Below are 16,107 nucleotides of genomic sequence, written 5' to 3'. Positions count from 1 at the left end.
TGGGTTATTGTCATTTAAGTGATTTACTTTCAGTGTTTCCACGAATCACTTGTGTAATGTTTGTATTTTTCTGTAAATTTTGTTTACGTCTCTTTCATTCAGGTTTTTTTTTTTTTTTAAATCTGTGGTTGTTTGGCGCCCTCGTGTGTCCAGCTGAGATCATTACACCTGAACTCAGGCTGAAACATCACCCAGTCATGATTTAAATGCTATTTTACTTCAGATTGATCTTTTTTAAATGATTTTTTTTTTATTTTGGTTTGATCCACTTTATTTCATTTTCTTTTTAATTTAATTTTCATTTTATTTTTTATTTTAATCCATTTTATTCACTACTGCAGAGTCTGCAGACTAACACTGACCTGCCTGTCCATCTCTTGCTCAGTCCTTCTCTCCCTCCTGAACAAGATCCCGACATACAGGAACTCCTCCACTTGGATCAGGACCTCATTCCCGACCCCGAGAGGACGCTCCCCACATTTCCAGCTGAGGATCATTCAGAGATGCTGTTTCTCATCCCAACCTCTCCACTCAGCTGCAAATCGCTCCAGTCAGAGCTGGACATCACATCCAGGTGAAGCCAACAGAACCACATCATCTGCAAAGAGCAGACCAGATCCTGAGACCACCGAACCGGATCCACTCAACACCTCGGCTGATCCTGGAAATTCGGTTCTGATCAGCATCGGCGCACACAGATCTTTATTGTGACATCAGCTCATTTTCTAACAGAATTACTATTTTCATGAATAATTCCTGCAGACATTTAGACGTTTATAGTTTAAATGAACGATGACGATGTAGTTATTTATTCTGCTGTTTTATTCCCTGATTCAATGTCTGCAGGCGGTTTATAGACAAACTTTGTCGGAGCAGCCTGCTCCAAGCAGGTGGTAAAGGTCAGACTTTTGGGGGGGGAAGGGGGGGGGGGGGACTGAAGCTGAAGTTGGAATATGAATAAAAATCAGCTGGAATATGAATAAAAATCAGCTGAAATATGAATAAAAATCAGCTGGAATATGAATAAAACTCAGCTGGAAGCGCCTCTCTCTCCTCCCTCCCTCCTATATGTCACCGAGGTTTTAATCCTGACCCCTCCCACACCTGACCTTCCATCAGCCAGGTGGAGGTGAGTCTCTGATGTTGGGGACACAGAGAAGAAGAGGCCCCGGTTTTATAGCGTTCCAGTTGTCTCTGTGGGGCCCCAGGAAACCAGTCAGCCACACTAACACACCATTCAAGGGGCCGAACCTTTTTGTTTCGCCTTTCTCTCCTTTTCTGCTTTATGAACAACAGTACATTCCTTCACATACACCCCCCCCCCCCCCTCCCCCACCCTCACCCCTCCACCACCACTCCCCTCCTGCAAGTCCAAACACGGGTCCAACTTTCAGCTTGTGACTGATTAACGTTGAGGCTGCTGGCTGCACACGGATGGCGTGTTTTCCATGTTTGACTCCTCCCGCCTGTAGGTGCCCCCCCCCCAGCGAAGGTATCCTACCCAGTCTAGTTTATTGGGATCCTTCTGTGGAGCTCCTCATCTCATGGGTCAGATATAAGAGGGGAACTTTCCAGACTGTACAGTGAGAGCTAACCACAGCTGCACATTAACAGACACAACTACATTAATGTGTTTATTTATTTTTTAATCAGGCATGTTTTTAAATTTGCAGTCTTTTTTACTTCTGCCACGGAGGTTGTTTATTTACGGCGTTAATCTCGTTTGTGTTCAAGATAATTAAAAAACTTCTGGGCGGATTTTCATGAAACTTTCCGGACTTGTTGGAAATGTGAAAAGGAAGAACTGATTTCATTTTAGGGCTGATCCGGATCACCGTTTGGATCCAGGAGTATTTTAGAACAGTGGCCCTCGGCAGAGGTTTAAGCTCTCCGAGTGCTTTTCTAGTTTGATTTGTTTTTTTAATTTATTCTTTTTTTAAACGATCGTCGTCATTTGCAATAAGGTTTTTTTTCTTGCATTATTTATTATTTTTAGTTGTAGCTTCAGGGCCACCGTACTAAAGAAACATCCCTTCCTGTGTGTCCTGGAACAAAAACAAAGCAGGAAGGTCCATTTAAAACGCCGTGACGAAGCACCACTGCACAAACTGCTGGATGACCGCCGTTCTCCTTTGGTACCGGGTCGTGCTTTGATGTGTCGCGCTGCTAAACGTGTAAAACCTGCAGGACTCTGGTGCAACGTGTCTGCTTTAGATGAGAACACTGAAGACGTCTGTGTTGTGATTTGAGAAGCGCTGAAAGAGTTTCCTCTTTAAGAAGCACAAAGGAACTTTTACAGGTTTCCTCAGTGGTGCCTCCTATCGCTGGGTCTGATATGTGTCCAGACAGGAAAAGTCTGGTTCATCTCCTGTTTTCTTTTCCTTTCCTTTCCTCTGATGATGTCCTCTTACATTTCTTTGCTGAATCAGCTGAGTAAGCATTTTAAAAAGTGTGTTTCTGTTCGCTTGCTGGAGTTTGATGTGCTGCATGAAAGCAAATTCAGCTGCAGGGGTGTAAATGTGCTGCTTTGTAGACCACAAACTCTTATCAGTAGATTTATAGATTTGAGAGTGTAGAAAAATTCATATATATTCCCAAATATGTCAAAACATTCAATCCATGAATGTTTTCATTGTCTACACGGCTGAATTGGATTTGGGGTCATGAGAGGCTGGAGTCCCTCTGAACATTTAGGAGAAGCAGGTCCACCTGGACAGGTCGCCCATCCATCACACATTAAAATAATTTATATAAAATTCTGCGTATGTATATAACATAGGAAACATTAAATGAAAGTTATTAGTCTATTTTATGAGACACAGCTGACATAAGCCCCCCCACCGTGGTGGTCCAGCGATGAGATGCAGGTATGGATGGATGGGTCCTCTCTGCACATTGAAATGATGTCTTCATGAACTGTGCATGTGTAGGAGGTAAGACGCCTTGCTGGAGAGAGGAAGAAATGTTGGAACACAAGTTGTTTGGTTTCTCAGACTCAGCTGTGCAGCAACAAATGCTGGATTTGTCGTTTCATTTTCTATTATATTCTGGTTAGTTTATATATTCTAACAGCTTTCATTAACCTTTCCGTATGCAAAGCAGTCGTTATGTTGAAGGTCAAGATGAGCGTGCTTTCTCCTGTTACCTCACTTCTTCCTTTAAACAAAGGCTAACTGTAAACATGTTTCATTCTGCACAAGGTTAAAGTAAAGAGAAAATGGATAATCTGTCCTGTTAAATTCACATCAGGCAAGAAGCAGAGAATGCTGCAAGTCCAACAAATGCACATAACAGAAGTCACAATGCTGTCAGAGTTTAAAGTAGCCAGTTACATAATGCATGTTAGAGGGTGAAAAGCATAAACCTGGATTGAAGCTCCTTAAATTGGCAGTTTGAAGGTTTGAAAGCTTAAAATCTGACTGCTCCTCCTGAAATATTTTATCTTATTTGTCACAAATATGCTTTTTTTTAAATTTTATTTTATTACTAAAATGATTTGGCTTTGATGTATTTCAGGCTATCTAGACATTATTATTATTATTATTATTATTATTATTATGATCATTATTAATATTATTATTATTATTATGTCTAATATTTAATTGTAGAATATTTTATTTAAGTCTCTTCTCCCAATTTTTACTGCATTTATTTATAATTTTACTCTTCCAGTTTTATTCAGTCAAGATTACTTTAACTTAAACCTTAAAACTCCACCAGATGGTTTATATCATTACCAGGGTCTCAGGATACCATGTAATGGTCATGTGACCCTCCAGCTGGTCTACAGAGGTTTTCCAGCGTTTCTATCCACTACGCAACATGTAGTGTTTATTCAGAGACTCTACATGGTAAATGATCCATAATAACACCATTATTTATCACATCTTCATCTTCATCACTGCTATGCTGCTAGGAGACCTCACAGAGGATGATGAAGTCACTTCCTGTCAGACTTTCCACCAATCAGAGAGCTTAAACTGACAGTAATGTCCTATCAGAAGCAGCCGAAGATCAACAAGTGATGAGAAAAGCAGGAAAATAAGGATCCTCTATGGCTGGAATAAAGCCAAGAAGATGTTTGGGATGCAGCTGAGGTGGAGCATGTAGATGATGAACAATAGGGATCCCAGCATGGAGCCTTGGGGAACGCCACACGTAGATCTATAGTTACTGACACAAAGTAGTCCCTTTTTTTTAAGGTAGGATTCAAACCAGTTTAAAACCAGACCAGAAATTTCCATCCAGTTTCCAGCTGGAGTTGGTTTAGTGAGGATAGCAGGTAGAAAGTATAGCAGAAATAAGTGTGTAAACACGTAAATAGTGTATGTTGTGTGTGTGTTTCAGACGTGAGAAAATGATGTACAGATGAGAAAAGGCTTGGTCACTGCTGATCTGTGTGTTATTTCTACAAAATTCTGGTTGCTCTTTATGCTGCTTTGTCTATTCATACATTCATTTTACATCATTTTAGCCTCAGAATCTGACAGCTGAGGCTGGAAACATCACATCTGCGTGGAAACATCATGTTTCCATGGAAACATCACGTCTGCGTGGAAACATTATGTCTGCATCTGACTGGGAGTCAACGCTTTAACATGTAGTTTAAAATAAAAAAAATAAAAAAAACATGCAATCAAGACTAGATAAAGGTGGTTTGCAAGTTGTAAGGGTGAAAATCCAAGCAGGTCCCCTGCAGGGGCCCCGGGCCTCAGCTTGAGAACCTGATCGGGCAGCAGCCACAGTTGACTTGGGGGGTGATTAAAAATGAATCACTATGGAAACCAGCAGGCCAATGGCGGAGCGGGAAGCTGTTTACAAGGGGTGTCCCGTTTCTATGGTTGCTGGACAAACCTCCTGCACCAGGTATTAAACTGCTTCCCCGGCCGACCCCGCAGCCCGCTCACACCGATACACAGACCTCCGCGAGAGCAGAAGGAGCGCGCGACGCAGCGCCAAACGCAGAGCGCAGGAATTCCTCATTTCTCTCCGCAGGTGCGCGTTAGTCAGGCTGAAGGTTCAATACCTGCTGCTCGTGTGGGATTTGCTACGTCTTGCGCTGAACGTCGCAGCGAACTGAAGGTGAGTCAGGATGGAAATACTGCGGACCCACAAGGCCTGGAACCCCCCCCCCCCCCCCCCCCCCCCGCTCTGACAACAGGCTTCTTTCTTTCAGGATCTATAAAAGTTTATTTTTCTAAAAAAAAGAAAGTTATAAATAACTTATTTAACTGATGACAAACATCAACACTGTTACATAAATATACAGGTTGAAAATGTCTCCAATGCGCAAATTCCTCCAAGATCTGATAAAAATAATTTATATTTACAATCATACGAGGTTATAGAGGAGAAAAACGGCGTTTTTAGTCCTGTGAGCGGGTTTTACAGACTGCAGAGGCCGCGGGTGGCGCGTGCGCTCCTCTCAAGCCTGAGCGTCAAGTGCGCATTTTTCAGGAAAGTTCTGAGAGCCGCAGACAGAAAAGGCAGCTGAACTTTATCACAGAACACTTTTCAGGGGGTCAGAATGTTTTTAGCTTTTATTTTCCACATTAATCCAGGTACCACTGGATTAAAGGCAAATAACAGGCCTTTACGCGCGCGCACAGGATCTGTTTTCACATCATTAAGATTTTCTCTGTCTTTGCGCACTTTGAAGTTGTGTGTTTATTATTTTCGGTCCTTCAGACTGTGGCATCGGGAGGAAGGGAGAGGTTGAGGGGGAGCCATGCTGTCTCTGAGCTGTACGGACCCCTGGCCTGAAGGCTCGGTGGGGCTGGAGGAGGAGGTGGTGACGGCCGCTGCGCAGGCCGAGCAGCGGGACGCCGGCTGCATCAGCAGCTCCATCAGCCTGGATGACAGTCTCACCAGCCTGCAGTGGCTGCAGGACTTCTCCATCCTCGGTGCCAACGTGCCGCACCACGCGCACCAGCAGCCGCACCTGTTCGGCCACCAGCCGCTGGGATCCGACGCCCCGGCCTCCCCTCTGGCCGGGGACCCTGCCTCTATCGGGATGCCTCTGACCCCCGGGAAGCCCACCGCGGCGGCCTACAGCCGGATGCAGCCCCTCCCCGGCATCGTGGCGCGCGGGCACTGCCCGGACGAGGTGGACTATAAGACCAACGCGCACATCAAGCCGCCGTACTCGTACGCCACGCTCATCTGCATGGCCATGCAGGCCAGCAAGAAGAGCAAAATCACCCTGTCCTGCATCTACAAGTGGATCACTGACAACTTCTGCTACTACCGGCACGCGGACCCCACCTGGCAGGTACAGGACCACACACACACACACACACACACACTGTCCTCAGAGACAGGACGTGTTGTTTCTGACAGTTTTCACTGTGTGGAAATAGAAAGTCTCACACGCACTGTTGTCTGGCTGGTGTGTGTGTGTGTGTGGGGGGGGGGTTTAAGTATCACTGCGTGTGCGCGTGAGTGTGTGTGTAATAGATGCAGGGCCGGTGTGGGCCTTTATGCAGCCTCGGGCAGAATTGAACCCCCTCCCCCTCCTTCTTCTCTTTTGTATGATGGAAGCCATCTTTGCTGTGGTTTTGAACCCTAATGAGGCAGCAAATTCAGAAAAACAGCTCTGGTATTAATTTAACATGCAATGTGATGTTTGATGAACTGAACTTGTATTTGAAAGAGAAAAACATCTTCAGATAGAAGCAGTAAAGGTCCATTTAACCTGGAAGACGGATGTTTAGACAGACAGACAGGTTTGTCCGTTTGGTCTGTTTTGGAGCTTAGCTGTCCAACACGGAAAACAGCGCAATACCACCGGAAACCACAGGAGGGCAGCGTTAAACTGAATAGCTGATTTACAACCAGAGAAACAGAAAGATGATAGAAACCACCAACATAGAAAACAGAGGAAGCTGAGAAGTGTGAAGAAGAAGCTGAATAGGCCAAAAAAATACTTTGTTTTCTTCTTCTGGTGTTTTTTGACAGTTGGAAACTACCACCAACTGGTGTCAAACTTGGAAATGAACTTTGAACTCAGCGCTGCCCTCTAGTGGATGAACTGACTTAACAACCATGCAACGTAAAAGATACATCATTTACCTAAACAAACAGTCTGGTATCAGGTGTTTATCTGCAGATAATGACTTAATCTGCTGCTTCCTGCTGTCTGTCCTGACTCATGGCGACATGACGTTTTCTGACGTGGTATCCAGTTATTTAATGTAGTTCACGATATGTTTTTATTAATGTAATACAGATGATAAAAAAAAAGAACTTACACTCGATTCAAAAGGTTTACAGATGATGCATTTCGCTCAAAGTGATGTGGATTTTTACTCAGCTGGATTTGTTTCTATCTGAGGAAAATAAGCTGAGTGGGTCTGCTGCCACTCTGAGGAAACTTTCTGAGAGTTGCAGGTGATTAATACCAAATCAATCCCCTTAAATGAAGGAAAACTTTGCTAGAAGCACAAATGTAAAACTTCTATCTCATTCTAAAGTATTCTGAACTCTCATCTGAGGTCGTTTGAAGTGATGGAGGAGCAGATATCCCCCCCCAGGCTGCCAGGAATTCTCCACACCAGTTTAATTTTGCTGGATCAATGATTGATGAAGCTGTTAGCTGTACTCCTGAGCCTCTCTTCACAGCATTTTGTTATTTTAAGGCCGTACACGGGGCAGATAATATTTAACAAAGGTCAGCGGGTCAGCGCTCTGTTTGAGCTTCAGTGAAGAGGCTAGCTGGATGAATGCGAGAGTACACAGGCATTAATGTGATGTACGGCGCTCTGCCACCTCAGCTTCCTGTCCTAACAGCCTGATGTACAGCCGTTTGATGCTGGAGCCTTTGTTTCCTGTCTTTGTAAGAAAAAACCTCTTATTTCTGTTTTCAGAACTCCATCCGGCACAACTTGTCCCTCAACAAGTGCTTCATCAAGGTGCCACGGCAGAAAGATGAGCCGGGGAAGGGAGGCTTCTGGAAGATTGACCCGCAGTATGCTGAGCGCCTCCTGAGCGGCGCCTACAAGAAGAGACGGATGCCGCCGGTCCAGATCAACCCAGCGCTGCAGAGCAGACTGCGAGTCAACCTCCAGCCCCAGTCCAGGAGCCCCTGCAGTCCCGCGAGGAGTCCGCTCGGCCTGCGCATCAACCCAGAGTCCCAGCTGCTCCTCCAGGAGCTTGAAGAGATGACTGGAGCTGACCCCCACCTGGCCGAAGGGACCATGCTGGGGTCCTGGCCAGTGGTCAGGGGAAGAAGTGGGCACAAAAGGAAACAGCCACTGGGCTCCAGAAAAGCCCCCCGACGCTCCAGTTCCCCTCTTCTCTGCGTGGAGGAACAAAAGGAAGTCGGGCCTCTGAAGGGAGACTTCGACTGGGATGCCCTGCTGGACTCGGCCCTCAGCGGGGAGCTCAGTCTGGAGGGAGGGGAACCTCTGAGCCCCATCATGAAAGAGCAGGACCTGACGGTGAGGGGGACCCACATCTCTCCTGCTGAGACCCCTGAAGGGACGGTGGAGCAACGAAATAACAACATGTCTGACTTTGATGATGAGACCTTCCTCGCCACGGCTTTCCTGGAGACGCCATGGCCGGAGGAGGAGGAGCAAAGCAGCGGGGACTTCCTCTGTAGCTCCACCGTCAACCTGGACCAGCTGTTTGACCTCGGAGGCTCTTTAAACGGGGACGCCGCCAGCCGGATTGACACCCTGCTCTGAGGAATAATTCCAGTTCTGTGTGGAGAAACGAGACAGTTTTTGCTTTTTTACACTTCTTGCTCTTTCACAGATGCTTAATGTGTTCGGAGAACTACGTCATGACAGTGATTCATGCAGGAAATATCCCTCCGCCCCTACTGAACGCTGATGTCACAAACAGAAGCAGCAGGTGACTTACCTGTGGAGAAAATTTGTGAAGCGGTGAAGACCTGGACACATCAGAGGTCATGGTGAAGTTAAGTTTGAGTCCAGTGTTTGGACCCGATCGCCATGTTTAAAGTCTCAGCTCATTTCTCAGGTTGGGGGTATGGAAACGCTGTGAATCACGTTAAAAAGACGTGACTCACCAGCTGTTTCCAGTCTGAGCCAACTGGCCAATGATACAACATCCCAGATATTCCTGGAAATGACAGGAATTCCTAAGGAAGCGATTGCTCCGTTTTCCTCTGGTGGATGTCCACCACAGTTGTTGAGGTTTGCTCCCTGTTAGAACTTCTTCTACTGAATTACAACCACTGAAAACGTAGGCTGTAACCCCCGTCCTCCTAACCCAGTTTGTACATTTAAACCAGTTCATGGAAATGTTTAATGCTTTGTTTTTCTGCTTTTAAACAAGAACTGCTTCAGATTAGTTTTGATATTTAGAAACATGCATAATATCTCTGACTTTAGTCTTCATCGCTTCTTTGGGCCTTCAGGACATCGTGTTTCCATGTTTCTGTTCATTAAAGAAGAAGAAATTATCTAAACTTACAGAATTTACATAAACAGACAGTTCATCTTTATTTGTACACTCACGATGAACTCATCTCGAGACACTTACAATCCAGTTTGGTCCAATTCATTTTCCAGTTACGGTCCAGTTGAAACATATCCATCATATGATCCACATCAGTCCATCTCATGATAAAGGCTCTTACAAACTAGCTCATAAAATAATTATCTAGTTTACAAAACCCTCCTTCGGGACCAGAACCAGGACGAAAACCCTTCATCAGGACCAGAACCAGGAAGAAAACCCTCCATCAGGACCAGAACCAGGAAGAAAACCCTTCATCAGGACCAGAACCAGGAAGAAAACCCTTCATCAGGACCAGAACCAGGAAGAAAACCCTCCATCAGGACCAGAACCAGGAAGAAAACCCTTCATCAGAACCAGGAAGAAAACCCTCCATCAGGACCAGAACCAGGAAGAAAACCCTTCATCAGAACCAGAACCAGGAAGAAAACCTCCAACCTGTTGTCTGGTTGGTGTGGGAGTGGGTCTAGCAGGACCAGAATCAGGAAGAAAACCTCCATCAGGACCAGAACCAGGAAGAAAACCTCCTTCAGAACCAGAATCAGAAGAAAAATCACAAGTACTCCCGGTCCTGCAGCAGTACTTTTAGTCGTACCAGCGTCTCAAAAGGTTTTTTGTTTCGTCACATTTCAGCATGCAGCATTTAATCTGAACCATTCAGATTATTTCCAAGATTTTATTCTCAGAGTCTGGATCAGTTCTGCCGGAGGTTCTCTGTCTGCCGGAGGTTCTGTCTGCCGGAGGTTCTGTCTGCCTGAGGTTCTGTCTGCCGGAGGTTCTGTCTGAGGTTCTGCCCGTGTGCACGTTGTCCTTTCTTCTGGTCATCCCGCTGCGTTTTTCTCGGGTAGCCAGGAAACCCTGCGGACGTTAGCTGACCCGCTCGTGACTCCTTCCTGATTTATTCCAGAACGTTCCTGCTGAAAACGAGAGGCGACGTGTTCAGTTCCGACACAAAGTTTTAAAATACTTCTTTACTTTCCGCCTGCAGCAGCATCACCAGCTGTCACTACACTGGTACAATCTCATCCAGGAAACAGGAACGCGAACGCGCTTCATGCCGGACGCAGCACGTGTCCGAGAGAAAACGTTGCCTTGAAACCCGCCGAAGCCGGAAGCTACGCATCATCAGAGAAACTTTAATTAACTCATTGTTTCAGCAGTTAGGAGGCAGATCTCTGACGTCTCACTTCCTCCAGGTGAAACCAGTCCACATGGCGATGAGTGTATCTGCTGCAGTTTACAGGATGTTTTATCCAACGCTCGCTTGTGCAGAACGCTAACCGAACAAACGCAGCTCCGGCAGGGAGACAAGGAAACCAGACCGCTAGGATCTGATCCAGCTCCATGCTTTACTCTTCGTTTCCTTCTGTTTTCTTCTTTGTTGGTGGTCTTGTCTTATCCTTGAGTATCAACTGGATTAATTTGGGAAGTGAATGCAAAGACTCGATAACGAGGCTGTCAGGTGGTGTCTGAGCATGCTCAGTGTCGGCATGCGCCACCTGCTGGCCGACGTTTTCTGTGGCTTTCTGTTCATGTTCTAGTACGAAAATCTTTTAATAACCAAATCCATTTTGCTTCCCTGTGGGCGTGGCCTCAGTGTGATCAAGCCCAATAATCTGTCTTCTGATTGGTCAGCTTCTGGAAACCCATACATTGTTGTAGCACACTGAGAATGAAAAAAAATCTCATTTCTGACTCAGAAAAATACTTTAGAAGATGTTTAATATTTTATTTAAAGCTTGTTGATGCTGTAGGATGATGAAAATGTGAGAAAACGTCCCGTGTAACTTCATTCCGGCTGAATTTAGCGTGAATTAGAGCTCTGCTGTGACCAGGCCTCCACATCTCCACATGGTCTCTGTTTACATCCTGAAAACTGTGTATTTCATTCAGGAGAAGATTTAGAGGACAGCTGAGTTGTTGTAAAGGGGAAAAAAACCATGTGGGATCAGCACTATGGAGCACTATGATCATTACCTGTCAGATTTTTGCCAAATGTTTTGTGTAGGACTGATTTCATGTGTTAGTCTTTATGTTTGTGTGGCTTTTGGTACTAACTGTTTTCTCTGTATGCATTTTTTTAAACAATAGAAGTAGTTTAACCACTTTTGCAGGATAAGTTAACAATCAGGTGGAAATGTTGCTTGTAATTATCTTTTTCCATGAGAAGTTGTAGCTGACAGACGGAAAGCAGAGCAGTGGAGTTTCATGGTATGGACACCAAACAGCTGGAGGCAAAACCCTCCAACGAGCAGCTGAAAGGTCTCGCGTCAGAAAGTGCTTCGTAAATGAATAGCTGACCTTCTACGTGCCAAGAACGACCGTTGGGACTCGGGTCGTGTTCAGAAACTGTTTTATATTACTTAGAGGAAAGGTCTGTTTTACTTCCTGGTACGTGAAGAGAAGATCTAAGTCGGAAGCGAACCAAACCCGTCCCGATGAAGCACGTAGACTTTCTGTTAGACATCCAGGCATTTCAGCAGAATCGCTGCACAGCGACGCTCCTTTTACTCACATCCAGCAGTTTCTTCATGCAGGTCCTGTTGGAGAAACCAGTTTCACAGTTTAATGTGTCTCGAGGTGTGAAACTATCTGATGGGAGGAAGGATTGTTAATGGAAAACAGTGATGGGTGTGTGATCATGCTGTGTGTGTCAAACTGGCTGTTACCTGATGACTGCTTGTGTAAGTAAATGCTGACGTCAGAGGTGTATGCATCATTTTACCTTGCTGTTTTCTCTTGTTTTCCACTTTATTTTTGGCAATAAAACATGTTTTACTGTCATTTTTTTTGTCTAAGTGATTTTAATTCGGGACATTTTTGGACGTTAATGAGAAAATAAAAACAAAAAAAGGATTTCTAAACGTACTGTATAATTGAGGAAAAACAGGTTAATTCGTAGATTAAACACCTCAACGGCAGCATTGCTCACAGAGAAACATTAGAAATAATAAGATAATAATAATAAATAAGAAGCAGATTTAAAAATGAAAGACAAAAGAGAAAGAAATAGAAGCAGATTTGGGATTTAAATAAATCTGTTGCTGCTGAGAGCAGGAGGGTCTTTAACTGATCTGAGGCTTACTGGGAGTTTCTTTCAGACATGTTGAGCATAGAAGCTGAATGCAGCTTCACCAGGTCTGGTTCTGGTTCTGGGACTGATAAAAGACCGGATCCAGATGACCTAATGGGTCTATTAGGTTCATACTGGGTCAGGAGGTCTCTGATGTATGTTGGTTCTGAACCATTCAGATCTTCCTAGACCAGCAGTAGAATCCTCTAGCCAGTGTAAAGGCCTCAGAACTGGACTGATGTGGTCCACCTTCTCGGTGAGGACTGGAACAGCAAAGTTCTGAATAATCTGCAGGTCTAGTTGAGTTTTTAGGTAGATCTGTAGGCTGAGTTTCTGATACCCTTGGTTTTGCTTTATTTTCGCTTGTTTGTTTGTTTTTTAAAGTTTAGGTAAAAATTCACCACTGCATCCAGATTTATGGCCTGCTTGCTGGTTTTCAGGTCCAAGTCCATCACTAGACCCAGATTTATGGCCTGGTTGCTGGTTTTCAGGTCCAAGTCCATCACTAGACCCAGATTTATGACCTGGTTGCTGGTTTTCAGGTCCAAGTCCATCACTAGACCCAGATTTATGACCTGGTTGCTGGTTTTCAGGTCCAAGTCCATCACTAGACCCAGATTTATGACCTGGTTGCTGGTTTTCAGGTCCAAGTCCATCACTAGACCCAGATTTATGGCCTGGTTGCTGGTTTTCAGGTCCAAGTCCATCACTAGACCCAGATTTATGGCCTGGTTGCTGGTTTTCAGGTCCAAGTCCATCACTAGACCCAGATTTATGACCTGGTTGCTGGTTTTCAGGTCCAAGTCCATCACTAGACCCAGATTTATGACCTGGTTGCTGGTTTTCAGGTCCAAGTCCATCACTAGACCCAGATTTATGACCTGGTTGCTGGTTTTCATGTGTGTAAGATGAACCTCTGTGGTGACTTCTGGTGATTTCAATTTTCCAAGCTTTCCCTGAAACTCGTCACATCATAACCCCCATCTGCTTCAGTCTTCAGAAACCATCAGAATGAACAGAGACTTATCTTCCTGCTGATCCAATCATGAACAGTTTAAACCTCCACTCTGGATTGGATTGAAAATTCCTTCATTTTTACTGGATCTGACTGGAAAACTGTTTTTGTGTCAGATGAAAACATCTCCAACAATGACCTCAGCAGGATCGCATGAGGTCAAGCCTGCTATCAGGATGGCGCGTGCTCACCTGGAAGCCCTCCCAGAACCACCCTGATGCGCGTGGTTCCCAGAGGAACTTATGGTTCCCAGAGGAACTTATACATCCAGCATGGAAGCCAAGTTTATTTGTGCTTCAGATTTCACATATAGACATAAAAGTACTTTTCATAAAACATTAAAAACAAACAACAAAGTAAAAAAGAAATGCTAAAAATATGAGACATGATATAAAAACAGAACGTGATCTTATTTTATCATCGTATTTACTGCTTCTCTTCCTCATCGTAGTTTACAGAAACCTGCAGTTCCTGATCTAAAGTTTTACTAAGACCCAGTAAGTCCTGCTCCTGTAAATGATTTCATTTGTGCACATCACCTCTTACCAATCACCGCCACACTCAGGCTATAATCCTGCTGAAGAGAAAAACTTTATGCTCGGCTTCACAGTTAATTAGTAAAATTCCTCACCATGTTCTTAGCAGATTAGCATAGAATTGTGTTCAGGTATTTAACGTCCGCAGAGGATGAAAACAGATGGAACGGGGTTATTCTAAATATGAAGGATCTCATTCTTTGGGCCAAACAGGGGCAGATCTAGAACATTTTTAATGAGGGGGCCAGGCACGGACTGGGAAAAGAGGGGGCACATGTAAATGAGATTTTATTTTCCTTTAAAAAATCTATATTTTAGAGAAGAATGAACTAATTATTACAACTCTGCTCATCCAAATAAAATCACTTAAACTCAAATCACTTTATTTTTCCTAAAGGGGCTTTTTTTTAAAGGGGGGCATGAAAGGATCTGTATAAACAATTAAAAAAAGCCCCCAAACAATAGAAATACATAAAACATAAACCAATTGTCATAAAATCCAATAAACAGTGCACATTGAAATGAAAACACACATGAATAATTAATAAAATATGAAGTGCACGGACACAAAGTGCATTATTTAGATTTGTTTCATACAATCATGACACCCAGAAGATGGACTTTACTCTAAATTTATTTACAATAAATTATAAAAAAAGGGGAAAAAAGTTATGAATAGAATAAAATAAAATGCAATTAAAAATTATTAATTATTTAATATTAATAATTAAATATTAAAATATAAATATTTTATACTATAAAATAAATATTTTCTTGACCCTGAATTGGATTTAGCAGCTTGGGGAATGAATGAATAGAATAAACAGATAGATAAGAATATTTTATCGACGTATGTATGTAAAGTTTTTTTGTTTTTTTTAAAAAATCTTTATATATAACCCTTTCTTGATGTATATTTTGTTTGTATTTCGGTTAAAACAGGGAATCCTTACAGAATCTCATGTGTAAATATGTGCTGGTATGACAGCAGAGTTCCTTGGATCTTAAATAAAAATAAATGAGCAAATATAAGTTATGGAATAACGTGAAAAAGCTTTTTGTTGAAATTTTGTGATAAAGTTCTGATATTTTATTCATAGCATCATAAACAGGTAAAATATTTTATTAATTCAGTTACATTCCAGTAAAAGTGACAGATCTCAGGCTGCTCCTGTTTTAGAGATCATAAAACCCTTCTGGATTTTTCTGGGCCATGTGTTTCCTACAGTCCTGGTTCCCACAAGGTAAATTTCACCACTTGATCCTAATTTCACTCGAGCGTCTCTGAATCTGCAGGATGGACGACAGTTGTGATGTCCTGCGTTCTCCTCAGCACCGGCTAACCAACTGAACCAGCCTGCTGAGCGTGTTAGCATGCCGCCCTGCTGAGCTGTTATACATGACATGTCTTGTTTTCCTCTGCTTGCTGTCTGTTTGTTTCATCCCCCCCCCCCCCCCCCCCCCCCCCCCCCCCCGCTTTACGGTGCTTGAGATTTACGACGTACGCGGGCGGCTCTTTTCCTGCTCATCTCTTTCTGACTCTTGCTGTGATGGGTAATAGTTGCAGGGGGTGGCTGGGTGGCTTTTCAGGGCTTTGTCTGTGCTCAGTCGGACTCTTGTTCTCCACGGTGCTTATAGATGTGGTCCCTCATTGGGTTGGTGTGGGGTCTAACGGGGACAAGTGTCCCACGGCCCCATATATCACCGCCTGTCTGTCCCAACGTGGACCACACCGTCTCTCTCTGACCCGGCTGCAGATTAACAAGGTGGCTCGCCTTCAGGGAGTCACATGAATAGACGTGATAATCAAATGCAAATATGTAGAATTTAAGAAGCCTGCGTCCCCCCGGGGCCGCGAACAGACACGCTCTCTGCGAGCGAGCGTGTCTGTCTGTGGTCACTGATGAGGTAATGATGGCTTTGGAGATGAAGGGCAAAGATACAGTTCTGTAACGCTACACCTCTGTATGATGGACACCCAACACTCCGTTGGAAGG

The 16,107-nt window shown here is 44.1% G+C and overlaps 1 protein-coding gene across 1 annotated transcript; it reads left to right on the top strand.

Annotated features, from left to right (window-relative positions):
• Nucleotides 1-5,728: 5,728 nt before the first annotated feature.
• foxj1a (forkhead box J1a) lies at nucleotides 5,729-8,687 on the top strand (the record flags this gene model as incomplete). Its single annotated transcript, XM_079252603.1, has 2 exons — nucleotides 5,729-6,271; nucleotides 7,866-8,687. The coding sequence occupies 2 exons, from the start codon at nucleotides 5,729-5,731 to the stop codon at nucleotides 8,685-8,687; spliced, it is 1,365 nt and encodes a 454-aa protein (XP_079108729.1).
• Nucleotides 8,688-16,107: the final 7,420 nt, after the last annotated feature.

The sequence above is a fragment of the Telmatherina bonti genome, assembly GCF_933228915.1.
Source record: "Telmatherina bonti genome assembly, chromosome: 14".
NCBI classification, from domain to species: Eukaryota; Metazoa; Chordata; class Actinopteri; order Atheriniformes; family Telmatherinidae; genus Telmatherina; species Telmatherina bonti.
Note: the sequence above shows the minus strand (reverse complement) of the source record. Positions and strands in the feature narration are given on the sequence as shown.